At 39.5% G+C, this 16,793-nt stretch overlaps 1 protein-coding gene across 1 annotated transcript; it reads right to left on the bottom strand.

Annotated features, from left to right (window-relative positions):
• Positions 1-256: 256 nt before the first annotated feature.
• Positions 257-1,204, bottom strand: LOC120877050 (olfactory receptor 8H3-like). The gene has a single exon (XM_040259352.1). It carries the CDS (start codon positions 1,202-1,204, stop codon positions 257-259), a length of 948 nt encoding a protein of 315 aa, XP_040115286.1.
• Positions 1,205-16,793: the final 15,589 nt, after the last annotated feature.

The raw sequence follows: 16,793 nt of genomic DNA, 5'->3' as shown, positions 1-16,793 counted from the left end.
TTTGCAAATGAGTTGCCGTTAAAAATGAATATATATAGACCATGATTTAACATGGTTCATGATTTTCAATTACAATGTAGATTTCTAAAGACATATTCTTAAAATATTTGAAATTATATTTAGTCAAGCAGGATGGTTCAACAACAACATAAATATGTAAATAATAAATATAAATAATTCTATTTGTTTTGTAGAGAAAGCAAGGAAATACACTATAGGGATGGAAAAAAATGAGCTTTAAAATTTATCATCACTGTTATTTTAATTGTTTTGGGCCTTTTCTCTTCTGCATGACTCTTCTGAGAGCATTTTTCACTTCTTTGTTTCGAAGACTGTATATGAGTGGATTCAGCATGGGGATGACAATAGTATAAAACACAGAAGCCACATGATCCTTTCCCAAGGAGTAGGGCTTACTTGGTTTTATGTAAGTAAAAATTGCAGTACCATAAAAGATGGTGACTGCCAGGAGGTGGGAGGCACAAGGAGAGAAGGCTTCTTGTTTCCCTGAAGTCGAAGTAATTTTCAGGATAGTAGAGAGGATGGCCACATAGGACACAGACACCATGACGAGAGACGCCAGCAGACTGGAGCCAGCAAAAATGGATATTATTATTTCAGTGTTGTGTCTGTCAGTGCAGGACAGGGCTAAAACTGGGGGTGCTTCGCAGAACAAGTGACAGATTACATCGGAGTCACAGAAATGCAATCTGCTCATGCAAAGCACATTAATAAAGGAGTCCATGAAACCAATCAAATAGGACCCAAAAAGCAGGGAGCAGCAATGTCTGCTGGACATAACCACCAGGTAACGCAGAGGGCTGCAGATGGCTGCACAGCGATCGCAGGCCATGGAGGAGAGAAGGACACACTGAGTGAAGGCCAAGAAAACAAAGCAATTCATCTGCATGAAGCAATTCAGGTATGAAACACACTTGCTGGAAGTCAGTAAATTGTCTAAGGTTTTAGGGGTGATGACACTTGAGTAAGTGAGGTCAAGAAATGACAAGTGACTGAGGAAAAAGTACATGGGGGTGTGAAGCTGGGGGTCCAGGCGGATTATCAGGATCATCCCCCCATTCCCCAGCACAGTGATCAGGTACATCAGGAGGAAGAGGGTGAAGAGGACCAGCCGGATCTCTCCAGAGTCTGTCAGTCCCATGAGGATGAAGTCAGACACCGGTGTGATATTCCTTCTGCCCATAGTGTTCAAACGCTCCAAACTGTTGAGATCAAAGTTGACACTCAGGAAAAATTTTTTCAAAAAGTTTGCATTTTCATTAATGACATGATAGATTTAAGTTAGCTTAGTGTTTCTAGGATGTGATAATAATTGTATACAGAGTGTGAAGAGAAACATCTTAATTTGACTGTAAATATATAAATATATATAAACTGACATTTGAATATAATATAATAAATGCTAATACATAAAAAACAATTGGGATAACCCTAACACCATTTCCCTTTGTTAAAATATTTAATTCTCATTAGAAGTTTGCATTATAGGTATTACTATCACCCACATTTTTTAGGTAAGAAAAAGTGCGCAGAGAATTTAGGTAATTTTTTCAGTCAGGGCTATTTCATGTTTTCTCTGTAATTCTACCAATATCGATTGATCCCAGAAAGTATGCTCATGATACTCTATCCCTATTTATAATTAATTTCAGCAAACCTGAAAGTAAATGCTAGATATAAAAGGATCAGTGGTAGAATTATTTTAATGTATCATGTACTGTTCACTATATTCAAATATTCTTTAATACTAATGAAAAATATATATCAACCTCTTGACTTTTTAGTTGTAAAGAGTATTAAAATTATAGCTGCATATTCATATTAATTTCCAAAATATGCATTTTCCTAATTTGACTATTCAAAATCAAATTTCTTCTAAAATTAACAATTTCCTTGCACACCTTGATTACATCAATTTTATATTTTAGGATCCACAAGTCCTGGGACTTCTAAGGGTAAGAAGAAAAAATGATAGAGTAAGTAATCATTCAAATAATATCTGTAAGAAATGATATCAGTTCAGTTCAGTTCAGTCACTCAGTCATCTCCGACTCTTTGCGACCCTATGAATCGCAGCACGCCAGGCCTCCCTGTTCATCACCAACTCCCAGAGTTCACTCAGACTCACGTCCATCAAGTCAGTGATGCCATCCAGCCATCTCATCCTCTGTCTCTCCTTCTCCTCCTGCCCCCAATCCCTCCCAGCATCAGAGTCTTTTCCAATAAGTCAACTCTTCACATGAGGTGGCCAAAGTACTGGAGCTTCAGCTTTAGCATCATTCCTTCCAAAGAAATCCCAGGGCTGATCTCCTTTAGGATGGACTGGTTGGATCTCCTTGCAGTCCAAGGGATTCTCAAGAGTCTTCTCCAACACCACAGTTCACAAGCATCAGTTCTTCAGTGCTCAGCTTCCTTCACAGTCCAACTCTCACATCCATACATGACCACTGGAAAAATCATTGCCTTGACTAGAAGGACCTTTGTTGGCAAAGTAATGTCTCTGCTTTTGAATATGCTATCTAGGTTGGTCATAACTTTCCTTCCAAGGAGTAAGCGTCTTTTAATTTCATGGCTTCAATCACCATCTACAGTGATTTTGGAATCCCCCAAAATAAAGTCTGCCACTGTTTCCACTGTTTCCCCATCTATTTCCCATGAAGTGATGGGAGCAGATACCATGATCTTAGTTTTCTGAATGTTGAGCTTTAAGCCAATTTTTCACTGTCTTCTTTCACTTTCAGTAAGAAATGATACAGAAATCATTTAAAAGATATCTGTAAGAAATGATACAGATATCATTTAAAAAATGGTACCTGTATGCAGAGACTTCTGATTATATTATATTTGAGCCTAATGAAAGTCCTCTAATTTTGAGAATAGTACTTACCAGGAGGCAAATTTAGTGAAAAATCATTTTCTTCTAATATTATCTGTCTAGAAGTATGTCAACCTCAAATTTTGCTGATAAATGAAATATGATCTTTTCAGTCAAAAATTTTTGTAATATAATATTTGTTTTCTTTGAGATAAGTTCTTTTGATTTCTTAGTGCATTCATTTTGCTTTATTCTGAGAGAAAAGTTAATCAGCATATAAATTCTGTTCAGCTGCTGATTATGTGTAGATTTTGCCTGGAAGTTGTGTGTAAAAAGAACATCAGGGCTCTATCATGTAAGTAAACAGAGCAGAATATGCCTTGCCTCTTATATTAACAATTTCAAGGTACCTCACATACTGGGGATTAATGTTAATGCAAAATTTCATCATCCCTGTGGACTAGTTTCAAGGAATATTATTTTGTATGTCTCCAAGGACAAGATTTCTTTTAAACTAAGTGTAGCTGTGCTAAGGTTTTCAAAAGCTAGTTATCTTTTCCCTTAGGAATCAGACAGTGAAGAGCATGACAGTTTAATCTTCCTTTGTGATGCTCTAGATTTATGCATGTGGTGATAGAGAAACTATTTCTAAACAAATGCTTGATTACTTTATGATGAACAATTAGGCACAAAATGATGCATTTTTCACAATGAAACTTTTATGTTTAAATGTGTAACACTATTATAAGAGTTATTATGTTCATTAGAAACAAAATGAAATCTGAAAATGTGAAGGGAATTCTAAGCAAGGTAAGAACTAATTTTTAAAAATTTTATTGAAATAAAATTGAAACAGGAAGATTTGCACTCATTTACTAGGTACATATTAATGAGTTTGGACTTCTGTATATATCCATGATGCCACCACCACGATCAAAGATCTAAACCTATCCAAAAATCTCCAAAAATGTCCTTGTGTTCTTTTTTGCATATGTATAATTCATGATAACTGATTTTTCTAAAATAACTGTTGCATACTAAAACATATCAGGAAAAATGAAGATAGAAAATGAGAATATAATAAAATTCAAAAATGATAGGAAAATATCAACCTCGTAATATTTGATAAAGTTTTCTCAATTTTTCTGGTTCATAAACACTTATTTGGGTGCCTCTAGATTTGCATACTTTTTATCATACTGTATATTTAGTATCCATCTGCATTTTACAACTAAAATTTCACAACATACTATGACGGATGTTATGCTGTCGTTTTCTAAAACCCATAATTTCATGCATTATGCATTGAGTGATAGCCCATCACCAACTTTCCTCAGAAATGTTCATCAAATATTGCACTGTGGTGAACCAAGGACGAAAGAGCAGATAAAACCAAGGAGGGTCCTGGAATGCAGGAACAGAAACAGCAGACCCTTACCGTCCTTCCCTCCCCCATGTTGTAACAATTAATGGATTTCAGGTCCTCCTGAAAAGTATAACCTGTATCCCTTCCTAGGAGGGGAGAAGGCATTTGCCTGACTCTGCCCCCTACTCAGTATACCTGCCTCATCCAATCAGCAAACGACCCACAAGTCCCGTTTCCCACTCCTTGTACCCTGGGTATAAAAGTGGCCTGAGGACCCCTGTTCAGCGTTGCTTCTCCCTTGAGCTGGCCTGCTGTTCTAACAGCATCTCCCACTCTAATGAACTTTATTTCCCTCTCACTCTGTCTATTGTCTGGAAATTCTTTTCCAACTCGTGCCCACACCATGACAGGTGGCCCATAAGGGGACTTGGGGTCTTTTTTCCCCATCTCCTCACTTCTCCTTTCTCACAGGGACCCTCTGAGAACAGTCGAGTGCTATGGAAGCAACTGAGGAACTCTGGCCAGGATTTCCCTCTGGTGTGTTCCAAAGGCCCCACTGCTCACAGAGCCCCAGTAGCTGCCCCCAGAATGGGTGAGGGTCTCTCCTTTTTCTTCTCTCCAGCTGAGGATTAGGCCAACCAATATTGTGTGCATGGGTCAGGCACTTAAAAGCCATCAGGGTGCCTGCCACATGAAGACGCCTGTGCGAGGATGAGGGGCACACAAAACCGATCAGGCCACAAGGGCATCCGCCCCCAGCAAGACAACTTCCGTGCACCATGTCAGGTACACAGTGGCTGAAGCAAAACAGAGACCATTGTTCCCTGGCCACCACCTTCCCGAGAGGATTGTAAGGCTGATTCCTCGTCCTTCTTCCCTGTCACTTTCACTTCTTTTCCTTTCTGTCCGGATTGATCTACAGGAGCCTAGGTGTAGCCTCTGAGCCATCCCAAGGGTGCCTTCCATGTTTCAGGAAATTGCCAGTGAGACACCTGGTTGCTCCCGGGAATCTCTGTCCTTCTCCGCCCAGGTCACAGGGTGCCTTAGCTGCAACCGTTCTCAGGGGTCACCTCTGTGCATGCGACTGCTGAACGGTCGGCCATTTTTGGGCCACTAGTCTTATGCAGAGGTCACTGAGACAAAAGGGACGCCTTTTTGTGAGCCAGTGACTCTCAGTACCCGCATTCCACGGTACATAGGCTGAGAGTGTGTTCTAGTATGTTCTGGGAGCCTCTCTCAGACTTACCCCTTGGCTATATTCTCAGAAACTGGAAAATTTTGACCCTCCAAAAGGTCTGGCTCCAATACAAACTGGGGGGCCAAATATATATATATATATATATATATATATATATATATAGATATAGATATAGATATAGATATAGATATAGATATATGGCCTCTGAATGGCACATTCAGTTCAGTTCAGTCGCTCAGTCATCTCAGACTCTTTGCAACCCCGTGAACTGCAGCACGCCAGGCCTCCCTGTCCATAACCATCTCCCGGAGTTCACCCAAACTCATGTCCATCAGGTCGGTGATGCAATCCGGCCATCTCATCCTCTATCATCCCCTTCTCCTCCTGCCCCCAATCCCTCCCAGCATCAGAGTCTTTTCCAATGAGTCAACTCTTCAAATGAGGTGGCCAAAGTATTGGAGTTTCAGCCTCATCATCAGTCCTTCCAAAGAACACCCAGGACTGATCTTTAGAATGGACTGGTTGGATCTCCTTGCAGTCCAAGGGACTCTCAAGAGTCTTCTGCAACACCACAGTTCAAAAGTATCAATTCTTCAGCGCTCAGCTTTCTTCACAGTCCAACTCTCACATCCATATATGACCATTGGAAAAACCATAGCCTTGACTAGATGGACCTTAGTCGGCAAAGTAATGCCTCTGCTTTTGAATATACTATCTAGGTTGATCATAACTTTTCTTCCAAGGAGTAAGCGTCTTTTAATTTCATGGCTGCAGTCACCATCTGCAGTGATTTTGGAGCCCCCCAAAATAAAGTCTGTCACTGTTTCCACTGTTTCCCCATCTATTTCCCATGAAGTGATGGCACCAGATCCCATGGTCTTCGTTTTCTGAATGTTGAGGTTTAAGCCAACTTTTTCACTCTCCTCTTTCACTTTTATCAAAAGGCTTTTTAGTTCCTTTTCACTTTCTGCCATAAAGGTGGTGTCATCTGCATATCTGAGGTTATTGATATTTCTCCCAGCAATCTTGATTCCAGCTTGTGCTTCTGCCAGCCCAGCGTTTCTCACGATGTACTTTGCATATAAGTTAAATAAGCAGGGTGACAATATACAGCCTTGATGTACTCCTTTTCCTATTTGGAACCAGTCTGTTGTTCCATGTCCCGTTCTAACTGTAGCTTCTTCATCTGCATATAGGTTTCTCAAGAGGCAGGTCAGGTGGTCTGGTATTCCCATCTCTTTCAGAATTTTCCACAGTTTATTGTGATCCACACAGTCAAAGTCTAGCTTTTGTCAAAAGCAGGGAAAGGACTCAGAATTTCCTTCCATTCGGTCCTTCATGACCCTCAGTTAGAATCCCCAGATTTGAGGGACTCATGCAGCATATGTCTTTCTGTTGCCTCTCTATCTCCTTTTGCCCTCTGTCTCTCTCCATCAGATTTCCTAGACTACCCTAGCTCAATCTGTCATATCCATATGATCTCTAGGAAAGGATTCTGAGGTTCCCTATGGTCCAGGTCTTTCTTCTATATTCAAAAGCCTGAAGGATCAAAAACTCTTCTCTATGCTTCAAAACCCATTCTTTTTGCATATGCAATTAAAAACAACTAGTTTGTTAAAAAGGCAGCCTAAGGGAAAGTTAACCCATTCCATGTCCCTGAAATACACAGCCCACTTTGCCTGAGACCTCTGCTACTGCTGCTGAGTCACTTCAGTCGTGTCTGACTCTGTGCAACTCCATAGATGGCAGTCCACCAGGCTCCCCTGTCCCTGGGGTTCTCCAGGCAAGAACACTGGAGTGGGTTGCCATTTCCTTCTCCAATGCATGAAAGTGAAAAGTGAAAGTGAAGTTGCTCAGTCATGTCCCACTCTTAGCCATCCCATAGACTGCAGCTTACCAGGTTCCTCCGTCCATAGGATTTGCCAGGCAAGAGTACTGGAGTGAGTTGCCATTTCCTTCTCAGCCTTGGGCAAATTAGAACTTCAAAAAAAAAAAAAAAGGAGGGGGGTTAAGAGAGATTTTAAATATCAAGAGGAAAACTATGAGATCTCTGTCTGTCTGTCTGGGTTTATGTATATCTCAGTGTGTGTCATTTGGTGATTTTTTTAAATAATATTGCTGAACTTGTAAGTGAGTTCTAATTTAATTGGCCTAAAGAAAAGTTAGAGTTGGACATGGAACAACAGATTGGTTGCCAGAGAAATATCAATAACCTCAGATATGCAGATGACACCACCCCTTATAGCAGAAAGTGAAGAGGAACTAAAAAGCCTGTTGATGAAACTGAAAGAGGAGAGTGAAAAAGTTGGCTTAAAGCTCAACATTCAGAAAATGAAGATCATGGCATCTGGTCTCATCACTTACCCATGGGAAATAGATGGGGAAACAGTGGAAACAGAGTCAGACTTTATTTTTTGGGCTCCAAAATCACTGCAGATGGTGACTGCAGCCATGAAATTAAAAGACGTTTACTCCTTGGAAGAAAAGTTATGACCAACCTAGATAGCATATTCAAAAGCAGAGACATTACTTTGCCAACAAAGGTCCGTCTAGCCAAGGCTATGGTTTTCCCAGTGGTCATGTATGGATGTGAGAGTTGGACTGTGAAGAAGGCTGAGCGCCGAAGAATGATACTTTTGAACTGTGGTGTTGGAGAAGACTCTTGAGAGTCCCTTGGACTGCAAGGAGATCCAACCAGTCCATTCTGAAGGAGATCAACCCTGGGATTTCTTTGGAAGGAATGATGCTGAAGCTGAAACTCCAGTACTTTGGCCACCTCATGTGAAGAGTTGACTCATTGGAAAAGACTCTGATGCTGGAAGAGATTGGGGGCAGGAGGAGAAGGGGACGACAGAGGATGAGATGGCTGGATGACATCACTGACTCGATGGATGTGAGTCTAAGTGAACTCTGGGAGTTGGTGATGGACAGGGAGGCCTGGTATGTGGTGATTCATGGAGTTGCAAAGAGTGGGACATGACTGAGCGACTGAACTGAACTGAACTGAAAGAAAAGTAAGTGCTTACAAATCAGACAATTCTAAATATAAGAGAAATTAACCTAAATGAATTTCAGATTGATATGAACTGGGAAATATTCAATACTAAATATCTAGCATTAATGTTTGTTTGCTAATCTAATATAGACATGTCTAAGAACCTAGATAGCATGTTGAAAAGCAGAGACATTATTTTGCCAACAAAGGTCTGTTTAGTCAAGGCTATGGTTTTTCCAGTGCTCATATATGGATGTGAGAGTTGGACTGTAAAGAAAGCTGAGTGCTGAAGAATTGATGCTTTTGAACTGTGGTGTTGGAGAAGACTCTTGAGAGTCCCTTGGACTGCAAGGAGACTCAACCAGTCCATTCTGAAGGAGAACAGCCCTGGGTGTTCTTTGGAAGGAATGATGCTAAAGCTGAAACTCCAATACTTTGGCCACGTCATGTGAAGAGTTGACTCATTGGAAAAGACTCTGATGCTGGGAGGGATTGGGGGCAGGGGGAGAAGGGGACGACCGAGGATGAGATGGCTGGATGGCATCACTGACTCCATGGACGTAAGTTTGACTTCTAGCTAACTTTGAGATGCTTCAGAAGGCCCTTGAGACATCCAAAAGAGCTATTAAACTACCTGAGTTCTTTTGACATGTTAAATTACATAGGAAGTATTGTTGGAGGAGTGATGGAATCTTCTCAGGTTATATTTTATATTGTATATTGATGTTACTTATATAGATATCCTCAAAATTATGTGAAATTAATGAAAACCTGATATGTCCTGGTAAAATGTTTTCATTTATAATTCTAGTTAACATGTTAAAGTGTTACAAGTCAAGCAATGACCAGGCTACTTTGTCAACTGCACTTTAATTAGATTGTAAACATGCCTTCTATGGTTTCACTCTCATGCCTTTAGAAAAATACTGCTAGTTTTTCAAGGTGTTTGGAAAAGGCTTTTGTAAGGTTAACTGATAAACAACTTTTGTTTGTTATCTGGTAAACTGGTAACAGAATGGAATTTAGTCTACTCTCTATGTTAAGAGAGCAAAGTTTTCTTAGAATAAAGCTTTCAATAACAGATTACGAGTTTTTTTGCCTTTAAGTGATTTATATTTGTTTTTAAAATCTTTTGTGACTTTGGTAAAGTAAATAAGCATATTTAAGATTATGGTACATGTAAAGCTGATTCTACTTGTACAAAAACTAACCCCTCACTGTTAGACGATGGGTTAAAGCCTTCTCTGGCACCAAGGTTAATGCCCTCATAATGAAAAAATCATGTTTCACTGAATATTAAGTTTTGCTAATTGTTAAACTAAGTTTCTAGTTTTGTTTACTAAGTCTCCTGAGATAGTTCCTTGTTATGTTATATTGCTCAAAAATTTAATTAAATTATTAAAAAGGACACTCTAAGTTTGTTTCTAAAGCTTATCTCGGTAACCAGCCTTCAGATATTGTAAAGTAATTAACCTCCAATTAAAATAAATAAATTTATAACATATATAAAAAAAGATCAGATGCTCCATGATGTACAGTCAGGAGATTAACACCAGGCTATAGTCATTTGACAAATGAAGTCAGATGACCTGGGGTATACTGGGCTCTACCTAATGAAAGTTCTTGACTTATAATTCTTACTTATGACTTCACTAATAACTTCTAGCTATAGCTATTTTATTTTCTATGTCACTTGTTTCAGAAGATCCTTACCTTAGCCACAAATGTGTGACTGAGCCTGTGATAAAATGCTGATATGCAGTCCATATGAGGTCAATGATTGTACTAATGTAACTCTAGATATGGAGAGTAGAAACAAGAGGGAATATTTTCCCGGCCCAAGAGGGTAGTAAGACAGATATAATCCTGAAACGTTTGCTTTCGCAAGTTCAGTTCAGTTCAGTTGCTCAGTCGTGTCTGACTCTTTGCGACCCCATGAATCGCAGCACGCCAGGCCTCCCTGTCCATTACCAACTCTCAGAGTTCACTCAGATTCATGTCCATCGAGTCAGTGATGCCACCCAGCCATCACATCCTCTGTCATCTCCTTCTCCTCCTGCCGCCAATCCCTGGTCCAATAACAGCACACTGAGGGGCTGTCAATGGAATCTTCCCTAGACGTGGGAATGAGTTATCCCAGCCCTGTGGGACACAATGGCCATAAAATGCCCCCAAAACATAGTCAAATAGAGGCTTTGAAGGGACCCTGTTGACTGGAAGATGGCACTTGCCAGCTGCCCCTACAAAGATTACATCAAGACCACTGCAAGCTGCTAACCCTCAACATCCATGAAAGGAGTTCAGGGTGGAATTCAGAAATAAGGCACCCTGTGCTCTGGGAAAAACCCACAAGAACTGGCCTTCAGATAGTCAGATGTTTTCAGGTAAAGATTTTATGAGCCCGAATCCTTGCCTCTTCTCATACCCAGAGAAACACTGACGCCATGAACCAATGTCTGGGCCTGCTTCTCCTGGCTAGCGACCCAGCAGCTCTTCTACTTCTATTCATCTTTGGGCCACATACCTTTAACTCTCTTGTTAAGCTTGTTTCTTCCAGAATACTGCAAGTCTCCAAGTACGACAAGAATTTCCCTGACCAACACCTAGATAATGCTGAAACAAGTCACCTTTTCAGCTCTCTCCTAAATGCACCCCGACAGAGAGCAGGCAAAGGGGACCCAGAGCTCCATGATGCCCCTGTACAGCCTGAAGAAGTCAGAGTGGTCATCGCCCCTTTTCCTTTGAGAGTGCGTTCTCAAGTGTCTGAGAATGGAAATAGGTAGATAGTTAGACATGAGCAGGATATCAAAAGGGGCCGAAGAATTGACCCTAAAAATAAAGAGAGTGAGGAATGTGGTGATCCAAGGACGAAAGAGCAGATAAAACCAAGGATGGTCTTGGTATGCAGGAACAGAAAAAACAGACCCTTATGGACCAGGTCCTCTTAAAATTGAGCTCCCCTGCTGAGTTTATGATTAACATCTCTATGCAAAATGGGATATCCTTTCTTATCCATCACTTGTTCCCCAGAAGGTTGAAGGTTATCAAAGAAAAGTGGAATTGAAATGCAGAGGACACCTGGGGCCCTTTCAAATACAGAAACATTGTCTCCCAGTTTCTTATTTGTAGAAAGAAGGCTTTCATCCTCCTAGACCTTCTCTATGTCCCAAAGGTCATATTCACAGAGTAACTAATTAAGGCTTGAAAAAGTTGGCTTAAAACTCAGCATTCAGAAAACTAAGATCATGGCGTCTGGTCCCATCACTTCATGGCAAATAGATGGGGAAACAATGGAAATGGTGAGAGACTATTTTTTGAGGCTCCAAACTCACTGCAGATGATGACTGCAGGCATGAAATTAAAAGATGTTTTCTCCTGGGAAGAAAAGCTGTGACCGACCTAGACAGCATATTAAAAAGCAAAGACATCACTTTGCCAACAAAGGTCCATCTAGTCAAAGCAATGATTTTTCTAGTAGTCATGTATGGATGTGAGGTTTGGATTCTGAAGAAAGCTGAGTGGTGAAGTGGTGTTGGAGAAGATGCTTGAGAGTCCCCTGGACTGCAGGGAGATCCTCCCAGTCCATCCTAAAGGAACCGAGTCCTGAATATTCATTGAAGGACGGATGTTGAAGCAGAAACTCCAATACTTTGGTCATGTGACGTGAAGAACTGACTCATTGGAAAGACCCTGATGCTAGGAAAGATTGAAGGCGGGAGGAGAAGGGGACAGCAGAGGATGAGATGATTAGATGATATCACTGACTCAATGGACATGAATTTGAGCAAGCTGCCGTAGTTGGTGATGGACAGGGAAACCTGGTGTGCTGCAGTCCATGGGGTCACAAAGTCAAACGTGACTGAGTGACTGAACTGAACTGAACCGGACTTTTATATATATATAAAATATGAAATAGTTTGAAATACTGCTACCAGAATCACTCATGATTCATTTTAAGATAAAGATAAAAACCCCAAAATTTTTATCAGCAAACACAGGCTAGATTGGATGAATGGTTGGGTTCTTTGCAAGGAAGCCTTTTATGATGTAGCAGTTTTAATTGTAATATTCTTGATGACATTCTTACAACCCAAGGAAGTAAAGGGATCGATTTTTTAATTATCAGCTCTTGTTCTACTACCTTCAAGTTCACTGATGTTTGCTTTTGCTTCTGTTTGTTATTGGAATATGTGTGTGTTTCCGACATTAGGCACAGATAATACATTCTGAAAAGCTCCTCTTTCTAAAGCACCAAGCAGTGATCACTGTCAATTGCACTTTTATTATATATATATATTCAGTTCAGTTCAGTTCAGTTCAGTCACTTAGTCATGTCCGACTCTTTTCGACCCCATGGACCGCAGCACGCCAGGCCTCCCTGTCCATCACCAACTCCCAGAGTTTACTCAAACTCACGTCCATTGAGTCGGTGATGCCTTGCAACCATCTCATCCTCTGTTGTCCCCTTCTCCTCCTGCCTTCAATCTTTCCCAGAATCAGGGTCTTTTCTAATGAGTCAGCTCTTTGCATCAGGTGGCCAAAGTACTGGAATTTCAGCTTCAGCGTCAGTCCTTCCAAGAACTCTCAGGACTGATCTCCTTCAGAATGGACTGGTTGGATCTCCTTGCAGGCCAAGGGACTCTCAAGAGTCTTCTCCAACCCCACAGTTCAGAAGTATCAATTCTTCGGCGCTTAGCTTTCTTTAGAGTCCAACTCTCAATACATACATGACTACTGGAAAAACCAAAGTTTTAACTAGACGGACCTTTGTTGGTATGTATACACACACACACACACACACAGATTTTTCTCTTTACTTGCGGCAAATTTCCTTTATTCATTGTAAAGTAAGGAAGTGAAATGCCTTAAGGGGCAAATTGTATTCTTGTGAGTTTCCTAAATCCCTCAAGATACACAGAGGAACTTTTAATAACATATTTATTATATGATCTTTGATCACAAGATGAACTTCAGGGACTCTATTCCCATTTGAACTGAGGTAATTATATAAATGAAATTTTTAACTAAATCTGTTTTCTGATGTGATTGTTCTTTGTTCATCTTGCTCTTGCATTGACAGCATGAAATCTGTGCTTTTTGTTCTTTTATTTTAAAATATTTAAAATTTAAAGTCTACTACCTGTGAACTTCTGCCACTGACTTAATTCATGCATCACTGCAAACCAACAGATTTAACTATCTTTTGTGTGCTTGTTTATGTTTGGGGTGAAATATAGAAAAATAGACCACAAGAATGGATGGTGATGAGGTTTATAAATGAGCTAAGTTATTGTACGTTTTTTTTTTTTCTTCCACTCACTGGTAAGTAAAATTCATGCAACACTCAGTATATATGCATTCTGTCAATAAGTTGAAATACAAAGAAGAAGAAGAAGAAAATGACATTCAAATTTTCATGTGATAAAGACTACAAGGCATAGAGGAGGGAGGGATTTATAATTTGGCTCTCATCTCCTTCTATATCCTCCACTTAAGTCTCTTTCTCTATATTAAAGTTGTCATGCAACTTCTTTGGGAGTAATAAAAATGAATGTTTGGATTCAATTTGGAATATTCTCTAAAGAATGAATTTTAATATAAATCATAACTATGTAATCTTATGAAGATTACTCACCTGTCTCCACAGATATTCTAGATCTATAAAAGTATTATAATAGAAGAACAATATTGTGAGATTATGAAAATAATAAGAAAAAGGAAATATTGGGTTTTACATACTGAACACAGGGCTAGCATCTCCCATGTGAAAGGATGATAAATCCAAGAAAACCTAATCCTTTATTCTGTAGAAGTAAAGTTACTGTGTGTTAGTTGTTCAGATACTCTTTGCCACCCAGTGGACTGTAGCCCTTCCAGGCTCTTCTGTCCATGGAATTTCCCAGGCTAGAATACTGAATTGGGTTGCCATTTCCTTCTGCAAGGGATCTTTCCAACCCAGAGATTGAACCCAGGCAGACTGCAGGCAGATTGTTTTAACATCTGAGCCAAAGTTGCACTAGTAATCCTGACTTATTTACAATGTTTTTATTTTTAATATAAATGTGAAAAAAGAGTTCCATTTTGTGGGCAATGTTTAGAAATAATAAATGTGCATTGGAAAAGACATGACATATTTTAACAAACTTGCTGCAATATCATGAAAAAAATATTACAAAGAAGTAACCATATGCTCTATAGGTTGGTTTTATTTTATGGGACTTTCCAAGTGCTCAGAAGATGTCTATTGGTTAAGTGGAAAAGACACGGCATGTTTTAAGAAACCTGTGGCAATAACCTGTGGCAATATCATGAAAAAAATTACTGCAGAGAAGTAGCTGTATGTTTTATAGGTTGGCTTTATTTTATAAACTTGCTTTACTTAGAAAAGTATAAAGATTGTTTCCTGAGTCTCTTGAGTATGGCCTTTCTATTGGATATCAAAGGCCATAAATCTTCCTTTGTATTAGAAATGCATTGTTAATACAAACCATCCAAAGTAGGTCAGTAACAGTTCTGCTTCTTATGTCATTGATCCTATAAGACTTTGCACACTATCGTATGAATGTAGGAGTATATTGCTGCATGGCTTGTCATTTTGGAAAATGGGAACCACCTAAACATGCCAACTACTTCAATTTTTTTTTTTTAAAAGAGAGTTTTCCCAAAGAAGGCCAATTATAAGTTCTGTTTATCATATTTCAGCTCAGAGTACCCTCTCTCTCAATTTCTAGTGGACATTATTCTCAAAAGTCAACGCTTCTTGCTATTTTCTAAGAATGAATCCAGAATTTTTGATATTGGGGCCTTGCCTTTTGTCAAATCAAAGTTTAAAAAAATATGGACTACACACTAAACATGAAACCATAAGTGGGAAAGCAAGGGAGGAGGGAGGGGGGTTCAGGATGGGGAACATGTGTATACCTATGGCAGATACATGTTGATGTATGCAAAACCAATACAATATTGTAAAGTAATTAACCTCCAATTAAAATAAATAAATAAATTTTTCTTAAAAAGGGTATGATACAGTCTAAGCTCAGATATTTATAGATATGACATCTGCCACAATTAAACCTGATGTAAGTTTATTTTTTTCTTGTTGATGTGTATTTAGTTGAGTTACAATATTGTGTTAGTTTCTGGTGTATGGCAAAGTGATTCTCTCTCTCTGTCTCTGTCTCTCTCTATATATATATATTATATATATATACACACACACATATATATGTATGTCTATAATGCATATAAATTTTTTGTATACAATGTATATGGAATTTTTTCAGATTCTTTTCCCATGTCAGCTCAGTTCAGTCGCTCAGTTATGTCCGACTCTTTGCGACCCCATGAATTGCAGCACGCCAGGCTTCCCTGTCCATCACCATTTCCCGGAGTTCATTCAAATTCACGTCCATCTAGTCGGTGATGCCATCCAGCCATCTCATCCTCTGTCGTCCCCTTCTCCTCCCGCCCCCAGTCCCTCACGAGTATAGTTCCCTGTGTCATTCAGTAGGTCCCTGGTTGTATCCATTTCATGTATAGCAGTGTGCATATGTTACTCTCAAATTCCTCTTTATATCTCCCCATCCCCTTTCCCTTTGGAGACCATAAGTTTGTTTCCTATGTCTGTAAGTCTGTTTCCATTTTGTAAATAAGTTCATTTGTACCGTTTTTTTAAAACTTTTTTTCCTTTCAGTTTTTGACTGTGGGGACTTAGCTCCCTGATCAGAGCTCAAACCTACACCCCCCTGCAATGAAAGTGTGGAGTCCTAACCACCAGACTCTAAGGGACATCCCTGTATCATTTTTTAAAAGAGAACTTCAGTGGTATCACAGATTAAATGTCCAATTTAAATAATTATGCTTTATGATCTAGATTTTGCCTATTTTAGAAGCTTCCCTGGTGGCTCAGATGGTAAAGAATCTGCCTGCAATGCAGGAGACCTGGGTTTGATCCATGGGAAGATCCCGTGGAGAAAGGCTACCCCTTCCTGTATTTTCGCCTGGAAAAATCCCATGGACAGAGGGACCTGGAAGGCTACAGTCCATGAGGTCACAAAGAGTAGGACACATGTGAGCAGTTCATACACACACAGAATGAAATTCACTTAAGTTTTTTTCTTCACACTAAGAACAGCATTTTGAATGTATCCTGAAGCTAAGACTCTAATGTTTTCTTTCTTCAATTCTTGGAATTTTCTATGGGACAAGCAAATAGACAGTGCTTGAAGAGACTAGATATTTCTAGTTAAATTTTTTTCTAATTTTATAGCTAAAACAAGCAGAGCAGAGCAGTCAGTAACTCAAGTCATATTGCTAGTTAGAGATTCTGGGTAGTCTTGATAATGATGCATGACCATTCTCAATTTATTTGTTGACAGTTACCAAGATAAACAAACCC

Source organism: Oryx dammah, unplaced genomic scaffold (genome assembly GCF_014754425.2).
Source record: "Oryx dammah isolate SB20612 unplaced genomic scaffold, SCBI_Odam_1.1 HiC_scaffold_17, whole genome shotgun sequence".
Classification (NCBI taxonomy): domain Eukaryota; kingdom Metazoa; phylum Chordata; class Mammalia; order Artiodactyla; family Bovidae; genus Oryx; species Oryx dammah.
Note: the sequence above shows the minus strand (reverse complement) of the source record. Positions and strands in the feature narration are given on the sequence as shown.